Source organism: Pteropus alecto, unplaced genomic scaffold, assembly GCF_000325575.1.
Source record: "Pteropus alecto unplaced genomic scaffold, ASM32557v1 scaffold280, whole genome shotgun sequence".
NCBI lineage: Eukaryota > Metazoa > Chordata > Mammalia > Chiroptera > Pteropodidae > Pteropus > Pteropus alecto.
Window position 1 is genome coordinate 186,301 of NW_006430057.1, and position 23,049 is coordinate 209,349.

Here is a 23,049-nt window from a genome sequence, read left to right on the forward strand (position 1 = left end):
TGTCTATCACCACACACCAAAATTAACTCAAAATGAATTAAGGACCTGAATATGACCTGAAACAATAAACTGCATAGAAGAAAACATAGGAACTAAACTCAAGAACCTTGGACTTAAAGAGGATTTTGTGAATTTGACCCCAAAGGCAAGGGAAATAAAAGCAAAAATCAATGAATGGAATTACATCAAACTACAAAGCTTCTGCACAACAAAAGAAACTGTCAACAAAGTAAAGAATGGAAAAATATATTTGCAAGTAACGCCTCTGATAAGGGCCTAATATCCAAAATATACAAATAACTCATACAACTCAATAACAAACAAACAAACAAAAACAACTATCCAGTCAAAAAATGGGCAGAAGACCTGAACAGACATTTCTCGCCAATAGTCATACAAATGGCTAACAAAACATATAAAAAGATGCTCATCATCACTAGCTATTAGGGCAATGCAAATAAAAACCACAATGAGATACCATCTCACACCTGTTAGAATAGTTGTAATCAACAGGACAATTAATAACAAATGTTGGAGATGAAGAGAAAAAGGAACCCTCATACACTGCTGGTGAGACTCTAAATTGGCACAGCCACTATGGAAGAGTGTGGAGGTTTCTGAAAAACTAAGAATTGATCTACCATATGATCCAGCAATCCCTCTATTGGGTATTTACCCCCAAGACTTGAAAACTCATATCCGTAAAGATATTTGCACACTGATGTCCATAGCAGCATTATTCACAGGGCCAGGACATGGAAGTACCTGAAGTGTCCTACGATAGATGATTAAATGCAGAAGTAGTGGTACATATATACAATGGAATATTACTCAACCATAAGAAGAGATGAAATACTGCCATTTGTGACAACCTGGATCTATCTCAAGATAATCATGCTAAGCAAAATAAGCCAGACAGAAAAAGTGGAAAATCACACGATATCACTTATATGTGGGATATAAACCTCAATGCAACAAATGAACAGGACAAACAAATGGAGATTCATGGACATGGACAATAGACTATTGGTTACCAGAAAGTAGAGTGAGAGAGGGGAGGTGGAGAGAGCAGGGTAAAGGGGGTAAAAGGAGTCATATATATGGTGACAGAAAGAAATCTAAATATGGGATGTGAACACACAATGCAATATATATATGCTTTACTGTTAAATTGTACACCTGAAACGTAACTGGATTTCGTTAACCAATGTCACCCAAAATAAATAAATAAAATTAAGCTGAAATTGTAAAAAAAATAAGATAAAGGTTTTAAAACACTTGACTAAATAGTATCATAGGTCATTATGAAACTACACTTAATTATTCATTTAACCAAAGTAACAATAAAAGATTCAAAGAAAAATTCAAAAGGTTACATAATCATTAGCAAAACTTTGTTCTCACTATTGAATGATTCAGTTTCCTTAAGTAATCAAGAACCTGATTAAGACAACATAAAACAGAATATTATGTTGATAAAAAATAGAATCTGTTTTCTCAGTAGAAAACTTTTCACTATATCTTATCAAGATCAGACCAATAATCCATAAAAACTTTATCCTTTTAACAGAGGGAAAACCAAACTTTAATTTTGCATCAGCTTACTTTTGATATTTAAATTTACTTAATTAAATTCATGCCAATCTTACTTAGCTTGACCACACATAAACTTTCCTTTCTCAAGTATCCTTTTCATAAACCTTATACTTTCCCTGTCTTTTCTAGTTTATTTCTTGTTCTCTTACTTGTTCAGAAATAATCAACTTATTTTGGACATATCATTTTCTTACAATTTCCCTCAAAACATGTATCTCTATACCTTATAACTTCCATTACTGAAAACGCACCCTACTTTTCTTGCATTCAAAGTTGATTTTCTTATTATTCCTAGTAGTTTCAGTTACATATATTGGAATTTTTAACCCCTAAAAACCTCAGATGAAATCTAAGTAACTGAACTGTTGAAACCAAAAGCAAACCATAACAGAATGGATATACTAGAATTAACTTTTAGTTAAAAGTATTAAATTAGCTCTTTTAAGAGTCTTAGTTGCCCTAGAATGTAGTCATGTGAGGCCTGGAGGCCTGTCTTGAAAGCAAATTTCAGGAAAGAATATGTAAGTATACTTTGCTTAAGATAGAAGAATGTAGCCTATTAAGCACAGACATATAGCTCTGCTTTTTTTCTTGCTCTTAAGATAACATCACTGACTCATACTCCCAAGATGTCCTGCAGAAATCTGTAAGCTAGAAAGACCACCTGTCTCTAGTCATGAAGACTCTGGACAGGATGGCACCAAGACCTAAATACATGAAATTGAGAAGATACGTACTGAAGCTTGCACAAGAGCTGACCAATCAACACAGCCCACAACTCTGAACCCCCTTACTCGTGCTTACTCATGATTTTTGCATTTAAAAGCCCCTGATTGTAAGCCATCGGGGAGTCCAGTGTTTTGAGTGATAGCTTCCAGTTCTCCTTGCATGGTGCCCTGCAATAAAATGACCTTCATTCCTCCCTTGTGATTCTTGGTGTTCACTGTTTGGCTATGCTGTGCATTGGGCAAATGAACTCTCTTATCTATAACTTCCATTATGACTTAACAAGTTTTGGTTTTACAATACTGGGCAGGGGAAATGTTCCCCATCCAGACGTAATATCCATTAATATTTAAGCACTCAGGTAAAGTTGACATAACTTTTTTACTAATACCTGCTTAAACAATCCAACTTTCATAATCTTATTAACCATACATATTTATGTTCTCTCAATCTAATTGTAGCTCAAGTCAGGGCTTCACCATTGGGTTTGGGTTCCCAGGCCCTTTTGTCAATCTTTAACTTGATTAATTGGCCTAACAGCTTCCCCCAGCAATTACTAGTCAAGTTTCTCATTGTAGTTTTGCCTTCTGGCTTTTTAAATTGTGGTAAATAGATCTGACTTGTTTGAGACCCTTTAATGTTGGGGGACCAAAAGGGGGTCTCTTTGCCTGCCCAACCTTAGGCAGTGCTCTATTAAAACCTTTTTTAAACCCCATCAATGTCTACTTTATTTATCCCATTTCTTAATAACCATCTAAAGATTTCCGATATCATGGGATGAGTCCTGTGAATATTTCTTTTCTGTTTTCTATTTCTTTTGATCCTATCAATAGTTGCATTATTGACGTTATTTCTTAATGACATTTGAAAAAAATTCCAAGAGTCTCTTGACTCTCCCCTTGGCTTCTTCCCAGTCTCTTCTTAATTAACCTAATGCTTTTATCAGTATCTGGAAGACCCATGAGGGGAATCTGAGGCAGCAAATTCAATAAGGCTTCTCCACCTCATTTTTGTAAGGCTAGTCATTATATTTCTTTCTATCCACTTTTGAAATTTGGTCTTTCTATAGGTAGCAAACAGCTGTTATAATAAGTGCTCTCAAAAGTTTTCCACGTTAGAAGTTTTTCCAATTCAAAGAATCCATCATCTGGCCATTTGACAAGTAGGATCTATTAATCTCAATAGCACCTGAAACCAATAAGCTTTTTTATCTTAGCCAGGGAAGCAAGATGGGTTCACTAGAGAGTGCAAAGGATGCAGCCCTCACAAGATCCACAAGCTCACTGCTAGAGTCATCTAAGACAGTAAAAGCCCTTCATTATTACAGGTGAGAAAGCAACAAAAGTTGAGAAGTCAAAGGCTCCTTATGGATGGCACTCCTCATGGCAAATTCCCCTGTGAGCTAGCAAGGTCACACAAAAAGGTGAAAAGATGCCAGTCAAAGGGCTACAGCTGCCTAGTCGCAAGCCCCAGGTATTCCTGTGCTTTTATCCTACTGGATACAGCTGCCCAGAATTCCCAGCCTACCTGACTGGCTATGAAATGCACACTGATACGTGGCCTTCCTGATGGCAGAAACCAAAGAGGAGATCAAAGCCAATTTCTTAAAACATAGAACAGGGCAAACAACATAGACCAAGAAAAACAATGACCATCTCAGGGAGAAATGGGATCAACAGTACCAGAGTCCTTTGCCCAGGAAACTAGTTTCACCAAATTTACTCCTGCTAGTCTACATTTAGAAAGAGAATAAATGATTCTCACTACTTTCACTTTCACCAGATCCCACAGAGATCTGAGGGTGTGCTGACATGGCAAAAACTCTTACCACTGCCAGCCTTTCAGATGCCCCAGGATCCCTTCATCTGCAGCAGTCCCAAAGCAAACAGTCTCCAGCCAGAAAAGTCACTTGGCTGACTTGCCAAACTTGCATGTAGAAAAGATAATTTTCCTTCTACTGTTCTAAGTTCTTCTGGCTGGACTAATATTCAAATAAACGTGACAAAAATGATGGGAGAAAAATGACCAAATCTAGTAATATGGGAGTTCCATGAGAATATGAAACTAGACGGATAGGGCAGTTAAGGCTATTATGTCACCTTAATCTAAAACTTGGTTGTGGTTTGGGACCTCAAAGAGCAGGGAAGCAATTCACGTGGAGATGGAAAAGCAACTATTTGGTAAATAAATGTTTGTTAGGTCATCTTTAACAATGGGACACAGAAGACTTGCTAGGTCTCTCCCTGTCTTGCACACTAGTTCATATTAAACTATATATTTGGAGCAGGTCCTCTATCTAAATCCTTTTAGGGAGGTGAAAGGTTCTTCCTGAGTCTTTTTCTTAAAAATAACCAGCTTAAAATAACCAATATCCCAAAAGACATATTTTGGGGTGGCAACTTCAGCTCACCTTAGAATTAGTGATAGACAATACAAGTTGTTCCCCTCGTGAGATAAACTTTGGATAATATCAGGTGTATGTGAGGAACACAATGTGAAGTACAGCACGAAGCACCTATCTTTTGATCAGAAAAACACTAAACTTGCAATATTATTCATTTTATTTACAAATAGAGGCCCCGAGACATCTACAGTTCCAGAACTCCCGGCAAAAAGCAGGTAACTGCTTTGCATGCCGGGATTTGCAGTCCGCCAAAGAGTCGCTCTATCAAGATGGCGGAGTTGCTAATGACGTATGGAGAGCGGCCCCAGGGGAGTCTGGGCCGTGAGGGGATTGGGCGGTGCAGGGATACGGAAGGCCCGAATCTAAGGCCAGGTGTTAAAACCTCTCCTCGAAAGGAAGCTGGCCGCTCTGAAATATCGCGAGATCCCAACGAGGCCCAATGGAACGCGGGGCCGGCCTATCACTAAGGGCGTCAGTTGGGGGCGGAGCTGTGACGGGAGCGAGCGGGGAGTTGTAGGTACCGGCAGTAGCGGCTTTCGGGCCGAACTTCGAGTGGCCATGAAGGAGGAGAAGGACCATAGACCTAAGGAGAAACGAGTAACCCTGTTGACTCCCCCCGGGGCCACAGGTAGCGGCGGTGGGGCTTCGGGGGACAGCACCAAAGGAGAAGATAAGCAGGATCGGAACAAGGAGAAGAAAGAGGCGCTGAGCAAGGTGCTTGACTGGTTGCTGGCTGGTGAAAGGGCGGGATGCGTCTGCATTTGGGAATGGGGCTGCCTTCTTCCTCTGCCAGTCTCCCCTTCTGATTCTTCACCTGTGGTAAAATCGTATCACACTGTCTCATCTGTTCGACCGAAAAGGGGGGCCCCTCACGGCTAAGCTCCAGGGTGGGAGTGGCGGAGAAGGGGGCTACCAGACAAGAAAGATTTAGGTCAGAGCTGTGAGATGATAATGGGAGAGGGTAACGATAATAAAGAGAATGAAGAATTAAAACATTAATTGGGGGAATTATTGAACAGTGAAGGGGCGGGCTATCAGGGGTGGGAGTGGTTTGTGGTAGAAGTATTAATGAAGACAAGTTGAGGGAGTGGGGGAGTTAATGGTCTGGGGGCCAGATTTGGAACGATGAGGGAATTTGGGGTATTCATTAGAGTTTTGAATTCTTTATGCTAAATGAGGAAGAGTTTCGTTGTTGGATAGGGAAATAATAAATCAAGAGTTCGTGGTTTTTATAAGTGATCTCATCTTTTAAAGTCCAGCTTTCTTTAGGGATGGTGATTCAGATATGACAGAAAATTGATTTGTACTAATTTGATTTTGCTCATTTCTGAAGGTGGTAATTCGAAGATTACCTCCTACGTTGACCAAGGAGCAGCTTCAGGAACATCTTCAGCCTATGCCTGAGCATGATTATTTTGAGTTTTTTTCTAATGATACTAGGTAAAATATATAAATAAAAGAGGGAGGGGGTAAATGAAAAAGGTTTCTTCCTTGTTTTTTAACCTACTAATGTTTTCCATTTGATTTTTGGGCCTATCTTTTTAATATATGCATTCTTGTAATTCAGCCAACACCTGCAAACACATTTACATCATTGCTTTCCTCTTTGCAGTCTGTATCCTCATATGTATGCCAGAGCATACATCAACTTTAAAAACCAGGAGGACATTATTTTGTTCAGGGATCGCTTTGATGGTTATGTATTCCTTGACAATAAAGGTGAGTCCTAGTAACTGAAAGGGTTTCTTTGTCATTTGTGTGTTTAAGACAATGCGTGTATCACAGTGTTTTCTCAACGCCTTGATAGCTTTTCTAAAATCATGGGTGATGAAATGTGTAACATTTAGGGTTTGCATTGATAAACCTAATATAATCTTATACATAGATATGTGACTTTTCAGTCCTCTGGTATTTTTATTAACTTGTTATTTCTGTGGTTTGATTAACTGAATGAAATTGACATTTCCTGTGACAGATTGTTTGCCCTGGATTAGAAAATCTGTTGTTTTGACTATTTACTAATTTCAGCACTAATACTGATAAGTGACTCTTTAAAGTTGTGTGACAAGTTTTAAATGTTTACTTCTCATCTTGCTTCAGGGACCAACATTTATTTACTTCAGATCCTTTCAGCCAATAGTTCTGTGTTCGAGTACCATTTAACAGTCTAAGTTGTATATAATTAAAACATCAAACTTAATGATCTCCCACTTTGTATCCAGGAGTCTAGAGGGAAGAAAAACTTCTGCCTTAACTCTTTTTATTTATTTTCTGCTGCTTGCAACATTTAACTGGAGAATGTCTGAGCTGCCATTTGCCATTTTCTTTGGATTTGCAATCATAATGTCTTTCTGTTGAGTTTTGTTTTTTCAGCATTACTTCAAAGTTAGTGAAAAAGAAATCTTTGTCAGGGAATATGCCTATAAAAGTAGAAGGATTGCCACTGTTTGTCCATCTTTTATTAATCCCCACCAACTATCTACTTCTGCCCTCCAACTTTATTCAATAGCAATAATTTCCTAGTGATTTAGCTGGAAATCTGAGTTGTGTTTAACTTTTTCCTCTCCTTTTTATCCCTTACATTTAAACAAGGGCTGTATCTTCTAAATTTGTAATGTCTTGTTCATCTGGTTTTACTAATACTTTCATACTTTATGTCCTTGTCACTTAATGCTTAGCCACTTCTCTAAACTTAACAGGGTTTTCCATTTTTCACATTTCTGTATAATTCAGTCTGTCATATTGCCATGAAATTAATCTTTTTGAAAATAGTGATTTAAGATAACATTTGTGAAAAGTCCAAACTGCTTAGGTTGGTGGCCAGAATCTTTCATTGTCTGGCCTCGCTTCTGTTTTTTTTTTTTTCAGCCTATCTTCCACAATTTCCTTCTGCTTCAGTCTGGTTTATTTGTGTGTGTGTGTGTGTGTGTGTGTGTGTGTAGTTTTTGTGAGTGTGTGTGTGTGTGTGTGTGTGTGTGTGTGTGTGTGTGTGTGTGTGTGTGTGTGTGTGTGTCCGATTCTCCATTCACCAAAATCAAGTTAAGTTGTGCAGCCATCACCACTGTGTCAATCCAGAATGTGTTTATCACTCCAAAAAGAATCTTATATCCATGTGCAGTCATCTCCCATTCCTTCCCCAACCCTCCCCCTGCCCTTGCCCCTGGCCACCACTAATCTACTAACTATGGATTTCCCTATTCTGAACATTTCATATAAACAGAATCATACAATATATGGCCTTTTGTGACTGGCTTATGTAGCATGTTTTCAAGGTTCATCCATGTTATAGCATGTATCATTACCTCATTCCTTTATTTTTATTTGCATTCTAAAAAATTGTGGTAAAATACACAAATAAAATTTACCATTTTAACCATTTTTAAGTGTACAGTTGTGTTGAGTACATTCTCATTGTTGTGCAACCAGTCTTTAGACATTTTTCTTCTTTCAAGATAAACTCTATACCAATTAAACAACTCCCCATTTCCCTTCCCCCATCCTCTGGCAACCGTCATTTTATCATGATATTCCATTGTATATACTACATTTTGTTTATCCATACATCTGTCAAGGGACATTTGGGTTGCTTCCTCCTACTCTTGGCTAGTCTGTACAATGCTTCTATGAGTGTGAGTGTACAAATAATTATTGAAGTCTCTGCTTTCACTTCTTTTGAATATGTACCTAAAAGTAGACTTGCTAGGTCATTATTCTATTTTAAATTTTTTAAGGAACTGTCATACTGTTTTCCATAGAAGCTGCACAATTTTACATCCCATCAGTAATGTGCAAGCGTTCTAATTTCTCCAGGTCCTCACCAACACAATATTTTCTGGATTTTTTCCCTTTAATAATAACTATTCTAATGGGTATAAGGTGATAGCTCTTTGTGATTTTGATTTGCATTTCCCTGATTAGTGAGGTAATATTTTAACGTTTTCATATACTTGAGCACGTGAACATCTATCTTCTTCTGTTTCATAGATTGCCTTTTCACTATGTCGATTGTGTCCTTAGATGCACAGAAGTTTTTAATGTCTAATTTATCCTTTTACTTTTGTTGCCTGTACTTTTGGTGTCCTGGTATATTTTTTTTTAAATAACAGCTTTATTGCAATGTAATTCACATATCATAAAATTCACCCTTTTAAAATGTATGGTTCAGGGTTTTTTAGTGTATTCAGAGTTGTGCAGCTATCATCACATTCAATTTTAGAACACATTCATCACTCCAAAGAGAAACCCCATACCCATTTACCATCACTCTTAATTCTCCCCACCACTATCCCCCAGCTCTAGATAACCACTAAATTGTCTATAGATTTGCTTATTCTAGAGATTTCTGATGTGCTTTTAAATGAAAATTAGCTTATAGATTCCCCCTCATACACATATCAAAATATTACACTTTAGAAGTGGAATTGAAATGAATGTTTTATTTCCCTGCTGTATCTTTTTATCAGTATTGAACTTGGGGCTCCTTTGATAGCATGTTCATTTTAGTTGTGCCAGTGTGATTGATGCCCATTGGGAGACCCTTCTCAGATGACTGCGATCTAAGGAAGCCTAGAGAACGGTGGGTTGGCTCCCTTTTATCCACTTGACATTTTCTTTGTTATAGCAAGTGATATTTTTTTCTAAACAGGTCAGGAATATCCTGCTATAGTAGAATTTGCACCTTTTCAAAAAGCTGCAAAAAAGAAGACTAAGAAAAGAGATACCAAAGTTGGGACTATCGATGATGGTACAGTATAGTTCTAGTTATGTAATGCTATTGCTGTGGGTTTTAAAAAAAATATTACCTTTGTGGGAATTAATTGGACTCCAGTCTTTTAAATAAGAGAACATATTGGATAAAGTTTATAAGAAATATAATTCATTGATGAAAGCTTTGCTTAACTGTTATAATGGAAGTGTATTTCCTATGGAGTTTCCACTCTCTTTGGCTAGTGGCATTTTATTCCTCCACCATTAAGCAATGCTATTGTTGACGATTGTGTAGAAATCACCTTAAGTTTGTTAATTAGAAGACAATGGAAAAAAATCAGATGTTTCAAAGTACAACTCCTTGGGGCCTCTTACCATTTTTATGGTTATTTACTTGACTTTTAGTTTCCATTATTTTTATAAAGAGGATGATTTATCATTGAGAGCTGTGATGGAAAAATATATTTACTTAAATAACTTAATATAAAGTAACTGAAGGTGCCAGTCCTGTTTTCTACACTTTGAATATTCAGTCAGCTGCACACATAGTAATTACATTGAACTGAAATACAGGAACTAAAATCTGGAATAATTGCCACTTACTACCGGTAAACTGGATCCAGATTTTGAGATCTCTGTCACTTATGTTGGGTAAGGGCTTACCTGCAATATTTTATATCAGATCGATATTTTAGAATCATCTAGTTTGATTTTCATTATTTATTACTATAATGGGTATTTTATAAAGAACACAAAAAAGACTCAATGCACTGCTGCTTATTGATTATATTGTAGATTCAGACCTGGGAGACTAACCAAGTGACATGTCCCACACTGCATAGAAACTCCAAATACAAGGAATATAATGACACATGTGTTACCCTGCTTGAGTAACACATGTAGGAGGCATCTAGGAAAGACCTCCAGGAATTACCATCACCTCTGGTGCCACATCTAAGACATCTCCCTAATTTACCTTTTTGGAATATCTGATTTTCATACATTGAGTTTACTTGAAGTGAGGTATACCCATATGAGAATTGGTTATATACATAATACATAAATACATACTACAACTATGTACACAACTATATACACATAACTGTAACAGTTCTCCCATAAATATAACTCTGGATTAGTAGTGACTTAAAAGCAAGCTATGTGTCATCCCTGGAGGTTCTGTTTTTTCCTGAGCCTATGATACACCATACTCCCTTTGTGGGTATCTCTTCTAGGAGTTCTTAGAGTAGTAACCAATAAAATACTAGGTAGTGTATCTTATGAATATAGGTTTATTTTCAGTCTTCCATGAAGTAGAAAATTATCTTCTTGATAAATATCCTAGATAATAATTTCCTGTTTTGTTTAAAATATGCTATACTTTCTGTTTACTTAATTATTTAGATCCAGAATATAGAAAATTTTTGGAAAGTTATGCTGCAGATAATGAGAAAATGACATCTACTCCAGAGACACTACTAGAGGAAATAGAAGCTAAAAATAGAGAATTAATAGGTAAGTGGGCAAAAGGAATTGAGGGCAACAGCTTTTTCATCGGAAGACTTGTCTGACTCCCACTTCTGTCACTTGCTAGCTGTGTGATCATGGGGAAAGCGCTAACTTCTCTGAGACTGTTTCTTCTACTGTAAAGTGCAGATAATACCTGTGTCACAGTATTATGAGAGTATGCGTTGATTAGATGGGGAAAATTCTCTGTGACCTATTTAGTGCCACACAAATGTAGCATAAGTATAAAAAGTTTGAAGATTCATATGGCACCTTTAGATATTGGTAAGCATTTGAAGATCAATTGGTATTTTCTAGTAATAAGCTAGTATTTCTAAAAAAATTTTTTGATGTAAAATACCAAAAAACAAATCTAGTCACTGCAAGACCGAAAACCTCTTGAGAAATTCTAGCTTGGATGTTGGTTCTAATAGTAAGCTGTCACTACTGTATCAGCTCTAAACATAAGCATAGCCTCTGACTCAGGATGTCGACTCCTAGGAATTTACCTGAAGAAAATATATTTTCAAAAGCTAGCTACAAGGCTAGATGACATTGTTCAGAATATTGAAAAATAATTAAATGTTCTTCTAAAAATGGTTTTTTATTAATGGGTACATAGTATAAGTCCATCTCTGATAATTTCCTTAGAATAAACTCCTAGAAGTGAAATTATAGGTAGGAAGGATTAGATAGTTTTACCCCTTCCCCCAGTGTCTTCCCAGTTGGACAAATTTATACTTCCATCTGTAAAATAAGAGAATGTCTTTTGTACTTAATTCTCACCAACACTAGTAATTACACTTTTTAAAAAATGTTTTATTGTTTTGTATTTCTTCAGATTTTAAAAGATATTTTAAACTTGCAGAGAATTAGAAGACTGTAAAATTTCTTTCAAATAATATAGTTGTGAACTTTCTGTTTAAAGGGTATAGTTTTTCCCACCTTGGGTGGTTGGCAGGGAATGTCAGAAAATGGAATCCTTTCTAGGGGTTGACAAGTATTATTAATAATCTGTTTACATTTATGTAGCTAAAAAGACAACCCCACTATTGAGCTTCCTGAAAAACAAGCAGGTAAACCTTTTGTTTTTATAGTTCTCTCAATACTTTTATTTCATTGGTTCACATTCTATAAACGTTTTAAGAACATTGGGATCCTATAGGAGAAATAGCTGCTTCCCCTTACCATTATTCTTTAAAGATTTGGCTCAGTGGCCCTCTCATTTTCTTTGGTTGTTGGACCAAGGAATCACCCTGCAAACCCAGAGAGTCCTTAGCTTCTCCCATAGACACTCTCTTGATTTTCTGAAAGCCTCTGGAAATATAGCAAGGCAGCAGGCTCTGGTCTTTATTTTCTCTCTCACATTCTGAATGGGGTGGGGAGAGTATTAACAAAGTAGAATGCCACTTTGTAGAAAGCAGGAAGGAAAGATGATCCAGTGTAGCGGGTGCCCACCATGCCTTTGGGATTAATTTAAGTTTTTGGTGATATTTATCTGTTTGAAGGCTGATTTTGATGTTTCTTTTTAGAGAATGAGAGAAGAAAAAAGGGAAGAAAGGAGGAGGCGAGAAATAGAAAGAAAAAGACAACGAGAAGAAGAGAGGAGGAAGTGGAAAGAAGAAGAGAAACGAAAAAGGAAAGATATAGAAAAGCTAAAGAAGATAGACAGGGTTCCAGAAAGGGACAGATTAAAGGATGAACCAAAGATTAAGGTATGAAAAATAAAACGGACAGCATGTTGCTGAAAATTGCATGTATCTGTTTCTTTAAATATGCATGTATCTTGTGTTATATAAATATAATTTTTCAGTTTTGTTTTTGTCTGTTTTTTTTGGTGGGGGAGATGAACCAATAGAAATCTTCCCTATAATACTAATGGTACTATTTTTTTTTTTTTAATTTTAAGGTAATTTGAAAGGATTAAGTAGTTTACACATTTCTTCAGTGCACATCTCTATTATTTTTATCATTGAAAATGTTCAATTTTGGGGTGATTATACTTTCAGTTCTTCATAATTAAGGGCTTAGGGCTGGCTGGCATGAATTACAGTTTTTATTCAGCTTTGCCTTCATATTTGATACATGAAGTTGCCTCATCTGTTTGTTTTCCACTGTCTTCAGGTACACAGGTTTCTGTTACAAGCTGTGAATCAGAAAAATGTAAGGACCAAGTACATGATACAGAACACCTAGTATCATGTCACACACACAGGTCTTAGTTAATAAGTCCTTTTGGTGGTGGTGGTAGTGTTATCTATAGAAAACCCCTTCAGACTGACTGGAATCTTCTTAAAAGCTAGCCATTTTAAATTCCGTTTTTTAAAGGAAGCCTGGAGGACTTCCTGATGCTCTGCTGTGTACCCAGAAGCTTCAGCAATATACAGCCAGAGGACAACTGTGCCTAAATAGCTTTCTCTTCTTTTTTATCTGCTTCTCATAACTGTCTGCCTTGTGGAAGTACTAGAGATAATATCCTGCATTCTGTGCTTTACCCTCTCAGATGATTCCCATGTTACCTTCTTGCCTCTACCTGGGAATCTGTGAGCAAAATGATCCCAGCCTTGCTGCTTCCCTTCTGAGGGCATGGCTTGGGCAGCCCTTGCTCCAGTGAAGTTCCTGGGGAATTTCAGAAAAAGAGAAAATCTTACAGAGGTAGAGGTGGTGGCAGGGTCTCCTGTTACCTCCTCAAAATTCAGCAGTTTATGTGGTTCCCCAAGGCTCATTATTGGTGATAAGGGGCTTGGCTGCAGGGTGAGGAAATTCCCAACTTAATTCCTTCTAGCAGTCGTTCTCTGCCATGCTGCAAGTGATTTGACTTGCTATTCCCTAACTGTCAGCAAGGCAGGAGGTAGAGCCAACCATGCTAGAAATATACATTAATGTTCTTATTAGAGTAATGAACATCTTGGCTTCTAACAAATGTTCATTAGAGAAATAAGAACATTTCCAGTGAAGCCTGCACATGGTATCCTCACTTTACACTGGTGCCTTCTTAGTGTCCAGTGTGGACTCCGCATTTGCAGTGGCTGTCTGTGTGCTGAAATAACTTCATGCTTAAATCTTTTGGTGCTTGGCCTTTTGCTTGAGGACTTGTATAATGCCTTCACCCTGAGATGAACCTTTGTATGATGCCTTCATGCTGAGACTTGAAATTCTATTTTGCTTAAGAATCTCTCTGAATATACAACATCGGAGGTATTTTAGAGAGATCTGTAGCAGTGGTGAGAAAAAGAAACTTTTGTTAGAAATTTTGACTTTATAAAGCACTTTTATTTTCGGATTGCTTTCCGTTACATATGAGACATTGAATAGAGTTCCTACTCAGTAGAGATGGAACTTCACTGTTCTGTTGTATGAAGTATTTGGATTTTAAAAAATCAAACCCCAACTAATTCTTGCTATTTATCTCTAATGATAATGATTGGACCATCATAAGTATCTTACTCTCAGGCTCAAGGCAGAATTATTCTTGCAATAGATCACTCCTTTGGTGACTAAGGTAGTTGTCATTCCAAGTGCTACATAAAAACACTCCAACAGTAATGATGTACCTAGCATTTTAAATTTGTGGCATATTTTCCCATCAAGGTAAAGTTAAATATTGACATGCCGTTTTGCTACAGAAGGCATACTTGGAAGTATGCATTGGTTCACTTAAAGGTTAACCCATTTAAAACCAAAGGAGTCTTGATCCTATTGCCACAATGTTTTAAACCACTTCATTTGAGTAGGTAGCATTTTCACATTAATAGCAACCTTTTAGTAAATTGTTGCTCTTGTGTGCTAGTTGTTCACTTGAAAGTTTGAGTACCTGCAGAGATGGGGGCTTTCTGCAGTCAAAATTTAAAAAATTTAGTATATTGTTTCCTTTGATAGACTCAGAAGACAATGTTCCACCCTTCAAAATAAAAATAAATTTGTTCTCTTTAAAGCTGCTTAAGAAGCCAGAAAAGGGAGATGAAAAGGAATTGGACAAAAGAGAAAAGGCCAAGAAATTGGATAAAGAGAATCTGAATGATGAAAGAGCCAGTGGGCAGAGTTGTACATTGCCCAAACGTTCTGATGGTGAACTTAAAGATGAAAAGCCTAAGAGGTTCGTAGGCGAGGCTCTTTGGTACTTTTGTTTTCAAGATGCTAATTTTACTGCTATATCCTGGACTTACATCTGAAGTAAGATAAGCTGTTTACCAGGGGCAGGGGTATGAGAAAGAAACATTTTAATTTTTCTAGTATCTTAATCTGGGTAAATGACTGTCAGTTTTTTTTTTTTTTAATTAATTTTATTTTTATTTTTTATTTTCTGTTGTTTTTCAAAATGCTGGTAGTTTTTACTCTGCTCCAAAAGTGTAGGCTCATTGCAGTGGTCAAATCAGAATTAGAGTGTTCCTGCATTTGTGGTTAGATCTTTGAGGGAACATTCTCAGATTTGTTTTTCATGCAGACCTGAAGATGAAAGTGGCAGAGACTACAGGGAGAGAGAACGAGATTATGAACGTGATCAAGAACGGATTCTTCGGGAAAGAGAGAGACTGAAGCGGCAAGAAGAAGAGCGCCGGAGGCAGAAGGAGCGCTATGAGAAAGAGAAGGCTTTTAAAAGAAAGGAGGATGACATGAAAAGAGAGAAAGAAGCACTTCGGGATAAAGGAAGGAAGACTGAAAGTACAGAAGTAGGCTCAGAAAAAACTGAAAAGAAAGAGGAAGTGGTTAAGAGGGATCGCATAAGAAACAAGGTACTGCTTTTCGTTACACTTGTTGCTTTTCGTTACACTTGTTTCTTTTCATGAGGAATTTTTTTCTTTTCCTGCAAATGTAAAGGACAGGGCTAGCTCATTGTTTATTATAGAATTTAACTATCTGCAATTTTTTTCAGTATTGGATGGGTCCTTTATTTAACTTATTAAAGAAATTTCAAACATATGCAAAAGTAGAGCACAGAATAATACAATGTAGCTATCACTCAGCTTCAACAGTTATCAACTCATGGCCAACTTTTCTGCTCTCCCCCAACTTTACCCCTACTGGAGGATTTTCAAGCAAATCCTGGATGTATAATTTCTTCTTTAAACATGTCTATATTTGAGATCAAGACTCTTTCTTAGTAATATATATAATCCTAATAGCATTTTCACACCCCAAAATAACAATAATTCCTTAACATCCTACCTACTCTGTGGATTTTCCCAGTTGTCTCATATCTTTTTTATTGGCTCTAAACAAGGTCCACAGGTTGTATTTGCTTGAAATGTCTCATTAAATCTCTCCTAATACAATTTCCCCAGCTCTTGTCCTACATTTATGTTGCAGAAACCAATTTATTCTGTAGAGCTAACGGTCCAGATTGGCTAATTACATCACTGTGGTATTATTTAACACATTCCTCTATCTTTTATGTTTCCTCGAAAGCTGACAGTTACATATAGGGCAGGGGTCAGCAATTTTTTTCTAGAAAGGGCCAGATGGTAAACATTTTAGGCTTTGTGTGCCGTATAGTTTCTCTCACAACCACTAAGCTCTATAAGAAGGAGACATAGACAATATGCAAAAAGAATGAGCATGGCCATGTGCCATATTTTACTCACAAAAACAGGTAGCCCCTAACCTAGAGGCCTCAATTTTTGGCAAGAACACTTCATAGGTGGTGATGTACACTTCCTATACATTGTATCGGGAAACCTATAATATCTGGGTATCCTTTTAGTGCAATGTTATGATTAATCAATAGCAATTATATTGCGGTTATATAATAGGATGTCCTTGTTCTTAGGATAAACAAGCTGAAATATTTAGGGTGGAGGGTCATGATGTCTGTAACTTTCAAATGGTTCTGCAAAAATAATGTGTATATATGTGCACGCTAGAGTCAGAAAAAGCACATGACAAAATGTTAAAATTGTTAATCTAAAAGAAAGATATTAGGTATTCATTGTTTAAAATTTACAATATTTCTATAGATTAAAATTTTTTTTAAGATAAAAAGTTGAAATAAAACAACTGATCAGTAGTTTCAAGTACTATAAGCCTGATGCATCTCCTATAAAAATTTTTGTCAGCCTTCCTCCTAATGATTTTGTTTAGATTAATTATTTCATGGGGGGCTTGAAAATGGTGATGTATGAATTCTGCCTTTCCTGTTGTATTTATTATCTGATGTTCTTCTATAAAGAAGAATTTTCCTCATTAGCTCTTTGGTTAGCCTAAAATTCAGTTTACACAGGAAAGGCAAGATAAACATTTGGTCCTTTCCCTTTATTTACTGTATTCAGAGTAAGGAGTTGGTGTCCTAGCAACTTCTAAAGGTCATCATTGAGTTTTTTGTTTAGTCTTTAAGAACTCATAGATTTAGAAATACTTGGTGTATTCCAACTTGTTATTATCAGTTATTATCCTTGTTGATATTTAAATTGTCCCATCTTTGCACAGTGGGAGCCCCATCATCCATTTGTTTAAATACTATGCAGGAATCTCATCTGTTTTAATACTTCATCTTGTGAAAATAGTGAAATATTTTGCTGGAATTGTTCAACTGAGAATAATGCTTTAAGGCTAACTTTTATACATCAGAGAGGAAGGGTAAGAAAGGCTTATGTAATTTTTTGTGAATTCTAAAAAAGGCCTATACGCTTTAGTTTTCCAGGATCATATGTAATTAAACCAAACACATTACTTGAAGTGAGAGCTACATGATTATTACTTTATTGAAGCTTATTTAGGAATCTGAGATCTAAAGTACCACCGAGATAGAGTCTCAAGCTGGGGTTACATTGTTATACTTGAATTAAGAAATAATCATGTTTGTTGTAAGTTACATGGGGGTCTGAGCTCCTAAGTTCAGGGAGGTCTCCACTTAAGACTGAATACTTTGTTATTGTTTTTACTCCTAAGGTTTTCTTATATGGTGGTACATTTATTTTAAAGTCAATTTACTGAGGGGAGAAGAAATAGGCAATGGCTGTGGTTTCTAAGTAAAAAAAAATCAAGCTGATTCAGTTCATCTTGAGATGTTTAAGAAAATTAGGCAGTAGATTTATCAAAAATTTACCCTAGGCATATAAAATAACACTTATGAAATGGTTGTTTTTCTTTGGAGATAGGGGAAAGGAAGTGGGCAGTTAAAAGCAAATTAACCATCAACACTTACTGTCATGTACCATGCCCTCACATTTTTGGTCTTATATGAGTTGTTTTTGGTATATATCAATATATAACTTATGACAATATATAACTTACAACATTAACATTTTGTTTTCCTTTAGGATCGCCCGGCAATGCAGCTTTACCAACCAGGAGCTCGAAGCCGAAATCGACTCTGTGCCCCTGAAGACAGCACCAAGTCCGGAGATTCAGCAATAGAAAAAAAACAGGAAAGTGGTATTAGAAAAGAAGGAGGAGAGGAGTGATAAGTCCAAATGGCTATAGGTGTCCTCCTGACTGTCTAGGCAGCCAAAGAGCATGTATTAAGCAATCCAGAAGTGCCTCCGGGCAAAGGAATAGAGAAAGAAAAGGGGTCGTTGTGCTGGTAGGGTACACTGCAGAGGAGTATGTTTTTTGTCAAAGCAGGAACCTGATTGCAGGTTCACATTGGAAATACAATTTCCTTTTTTATGCAGTTCCTACATATTAACTTTTAAAGTGTCAAAGATTAGGGAGAGGACATGCATTGCAATTTGCAGGTCGGAAATGTCAAGTGAGGACTTCATTAGGTATGACACGAGAAGAAAATAAGGAAGCTGGCTCTAAACTTAAAAAGTTTTGTTAATCCTGGATTGAATTTTCTTAATTTGGGTGGAACAGAGTCACTTCTAAAAGCCTTGTTCAGATCTAGTTATAGTCATTGTTAGTGATTACTGTAGACTTTGTGTAGCATAGCAACAAGCATGTGGTTGTAGTGCAAGTACAGTGAAGGATATAACAAATGTTCACTTAATGCAAAATTTAGTTATGCCATGTCTATATCCTGTGTCCTAAAATTTTAGGATTAGTTTTAGATTTTTGTTTGCTTATGTGAGCTTAGCATAAAGAACATTTTTAAACATCTCCTTTTGTCTTTAGCAATTTTTATATTAATAAGTAAAATTTAACCTTCATTTGGTTCTTGACCATCCAGTCTGTTTTATCTTAGGTCTCATGATCTGAGTGCATGCCCCGTCCAGGAAGGAAACTGCACCAATATTTGTTCCTGTTTAAATAAGCAACTTTCAGTTTTAGTTGTTTTGCATTGGTGTCAATAAATATCAACATCACTCAAATATAAAGCTAAGTGTGTTTATTACTTTACTAACTAGCTATTACTTTTGAGAAATTAAATTTGATACTGAATTAACCTCTTCAGAATTTTGAAAGGGGATGAATGATATTTGTTTCTGCCTTTACTAGCGTTCTGTCTATTTTGCCCACCAAGAAGGTCAAATCATGGTTTTCTACTCTTGTTCCATAAGAAAACCAAAATGTTTGGACAACATCCTCGAGCTGCTGCTTAATTCTAATCCTTCCAGCTCCTCCTAGTGTGGCATCAGTTTGCCTTTACTTAGTCACCACTTTATGTTTTCCTCGGCTTTTAGAAACCAGTATCCCATGAGGCAGATAAAGAGGAAGAGCCATCGAAGATGATTGAAAGAGAATGGTTCTCAACTGAGGAAGAGAGTACTAAAAGAAGGGAAGGGAAATTTTTAAGGAGGAGAATGGCTGGCAGTGTCTCATGCCACAGAGAGGTTAAGGAAAATAAGAAATGTAAAGTGTCCATTGCATTTGGCAGTATTGAGATCATTAGTGAAATGCGGACCCTCTTGGCTGCGGAGGTTAGAGGAGTTGGTCTTAGGAGAAGCAACGGTCTGGAACCATCAGTCATGAGTTGGCATCACTTGCTTCCTTACCTATCCTGGGGCCTGTTGTTAGCCCTCTTAAGGCTGTTTTCGTGTCAGCACCTCTCTTGTTCTACTTGTCTTGCCAATCCAACTCAGTAAACCACGTTTCTGCACCTCCCTTTAAATTTCTTCTACTTGTTTATGTATTCATTAAGCAAACATTTACTAATCACTGACCGTGCCAGGCCCTGGGGGTCAAAGACTCAAACAAGTCCTTGTCCTTAGAAACCAGGGCCCACTGTGGCAAGAGGCAGCTGAAAATAACCATGGACTGGCGTGGGAATCTCCTGCCTAACTAAGCTGCCAAGTGTTGCTGGAGAAAAATCCCTAAACCAGGTCAACTGGTGAGACTACAGGAGGGCCCTCCCTCCTGCTAAGCAATTTTTAAAATCCATCTTGACTTCCTTTTCTACAGTGCTATCTTTCTAGTGTGCTCCCTTGTTCTTTCTTATATCTGGGGTGTGAGGCACTATTGTAGGCTCAGGGAATACAGCAGTGAACAAAACACACAATCCAGGCCTTCATGGAATTTACATTGTAGGGTCAGACGACAAAATGTTAAGATAAGTTCTATGGAGCAAAATTAAGCAGGAGTATGGGTAGGGAATGCTGAGTGGAGGGAAAAGGTTGCAATTTTAGATAAGGTGGTTAGGGAAAGCCTCACTGAGAAGGTGATGTGAATAAAGACCTAAAGAGACTGATGGAGGAAGCTTCCAGGTAGAGGGAATAGCAAATGCCAAGGCCCTGAGATAGGAATGCATTTGGTCAGTGTGGCTGAAGCAAAGTGAATTGAAGGTGAGAGTGGTTGGAGATGAGGTCAGAGGGGCGGGGGTGGAAGAGTCTGTTGGCATTTGCCCTTTGTAGGCCATTGTAGGGACTTGGATCTTTACCCAGAGGAAGATCCTGATCAAGTGGATAAGTGACACAATCAGACTGGTTTTAACAGGATCACTTTGGTTGCTGTGCTCAGAAGATGGTGGTGTCAAGTCAGAAGAGAGAAGAGTTAGGAGGTTTTGTCATAATCCAAGAGAGAGGGTGCAGTGTTGAGGCTAGGGTGGGGAGGTGGGGGGCGGAGTGAGGAGCATTTGGATCCCAGATATATTTTGAAGGGATCCCACAGGATTTGCTATCAGATTGGTATAGGGGTGTAAAAGAAAGAGAAAAATCAATGGTGCGTTTCTATATAAAATGGCTTTAAAACAATTATTCTGCTAAAGAAGTTGCAAATTGTTGGCCTCCAGGATAAAGCTCAGACTCCTGTACCTACCCTAGAAGGCCCTGGATACCTGCTTTTGGCCTCTACACTTTTGCAAATATAGTTCCCTCTTCCTGGAAAGCCACCCCTCCCTCCTTTTCTGTGCCCACTCCTATTCCTCTGTCAGGATTTCCCTCAAGCAGACCTTTCTTTGAAGACCTCCCCACATACCCTCTGCTGCCCAGGCTGGGGGAGGAGTTCCTCTGCTCTCCCAGCATTCCCTGATCCCTCTCAGCACATGAGCCACACTGTGCTGCAAAAGACAGTACAGTCTATCCCATGATTGCACATAGTAAGGGCATTCACCTTGAATGAATGCATGTATCTATCAAATCCTTTCCTCTTTCTCCAAATGCCTTTATTCTCCGCAGGAGACTGCTGAGCCTCGTAATTTCCTGTGCTCTAAGCCATCCGCTGAGTGCCATTTTGGTTTTCTTCTCACCACCTCACAAATTCTTTCTCATATATGACATTTGTTGGAATAACCACCACCACCACCACCACCACCCCCCACCTTTTTATTGCTATAGCAATAGAAGAAGCTCCAGGATTTGACATGAGGGCACCAAGAAGCACCTCATGTCAAATCCTGGAGCTTCTTGTATTGCTATAGAAAGGTGGGGGGTGGTGGTGGTGGTGGTTATTCCAACAAATATATTAATATTTGAAATAAAATGAAAATGAAACGATTCAGATATTTTCCCAAAAAAAAATACAATGCAAGGAGAAATTAGTAACTAATAAAAATTACCTATGGGGAAAATAGTCTATAAGGGAGGGAGAGAAGGGGGAGAGACTGGGATAGCAGCTAGACCTCTTAAATGTTTCATCTCTGGTTTAGTCTGTAGAGCCATACAAATGTGTTTTTAACTTTATGTTGAAATATGACGCCCATACAGAAAAAGACACATACCTAAAGTGTAAAATTAGATGAATTTTCACAAAGGGAGCACACTCATACACCCAGCACCCAGATCAAGATTCTGACTTATAGCACAGATTCGCTTTGCCTGGTTTTGGTCTTTACATAAATAGAATTATACAGTATGCATGCTTTTGTGTCTGGCTTCCTTTGTTCCACATTTTAGTGAGCTTCGTCTATGCCATGTAGTTAATTGTAATTTGTTCATTTTCACTGATGTATAAGAGTGGTTTGCAAACATTTTAGTGTAGGACCCCTTTACACTTCAAAATTATTAAGGACCTCAAAGGGCCTTTGTGTGGATTATACCTATTGATATTTATGGTATTAGAAATTAAATATTTAAAACGCAAGAGCACACAAGCACACATTCTATGTCTGTCAGAGCAACGAAGTCATTACAAGTCATGTAGCCTCTTGAAAACTCCAGGGTACACTCATGAGAGGACGAGAGTGAAAGAAGCAAATTACTTGTATTATAAAAATGCCTTTGACCTCAAAGACCCTCTGAAAGGGTCTTAAGGGCCTGCCAGGGTTCCCTAAGAATTGCTGCCGTATAGCAGCTCTTGGTAAATATACCACAATTTATCCTTTCACCTGGTGATAGATTAGGACAATTTCCAGTCTGGAGCTATTAGAAATAATTCTGTTGTAAGCAATTTAGTATATACTTTTTGATGCATATTCATTCACCTTTCTGTTGGAGAAACACATAGGAGAGGAAATGTAGGGTCATATTGGATACAAATGGAACCATGTAAAATATTTACATAATTAAAAACTTAAATTTACAAAAAATATTCTCTCATCATCTTTTTCCCTTCCCATTATGGGAAATGACTGTTCTCCTTTTCAAGGCAGACTCTCCTCCTGATGCCCTTCAGGCCCACCCCATGTCCTCTGAGACCCCCACACTACCCATTATACCTTGGTTTTCTTGCATTTTTATTCTCTCTCCTTCCTTTCATCTCCATGACCAGCTTTTGAGCTCACCACCCTCTCACTGCCCTCCTTTTTTCTCCTTCCCTTCATACCCAAACATCCTAAAATGTCTCCCTTCAAGCCCTGC

At 37.6% G+C, this 23,049-nt stretch overlaps 1 protein-coding gene across 2 annotated transcripts; it reads left to right on the forward strand.

Moving 5' to 3' along the window:
- Nucleotides 1–5,186: 5,186 nt before the first annotated feature.
- Nucleotides 5,187–19,194, forward strand: UPF3B (UPF3B, regulator of nonsense mediated mRNA decay). Of its 2 annotated transcripts, XM_025046065.1 has the most exons (11): nt 5,187–5,440; nt 6,060–6,166; nt 6,339–6,445; nt 9,372–9,470; nt 10,838–10,948; nt 11,972–12,015; nt 12,472–12,654; nt 14,875–15,035; nt 15,384–15,672; nt 18,196–18,303; nt 19,062–19,194. In XM_025046065.1, the coding sequence occupies exons 1-11, from the start codon at nt 5,285–5,287 to the stop codon at nt 19,068–19,070; spliced, it is 1,374 nt and encodes a 457-aa protein (XP_024901833.1). In that variant the 5' UTR covers nt 5,187–5,284; the 3' UTR covers nt 19,071–19,194. The 2 variants fall into 2 exon arrangements, with proteins under 2 accessions (XP_024901833.1, XP_006904748.1); XM_006904686.3 differs by having other exon boundaries at nt 18,196–19,194.
- The last annotated feature ends 3,855 nt before the right edge of the window (nt 19,195–23,049 follow it).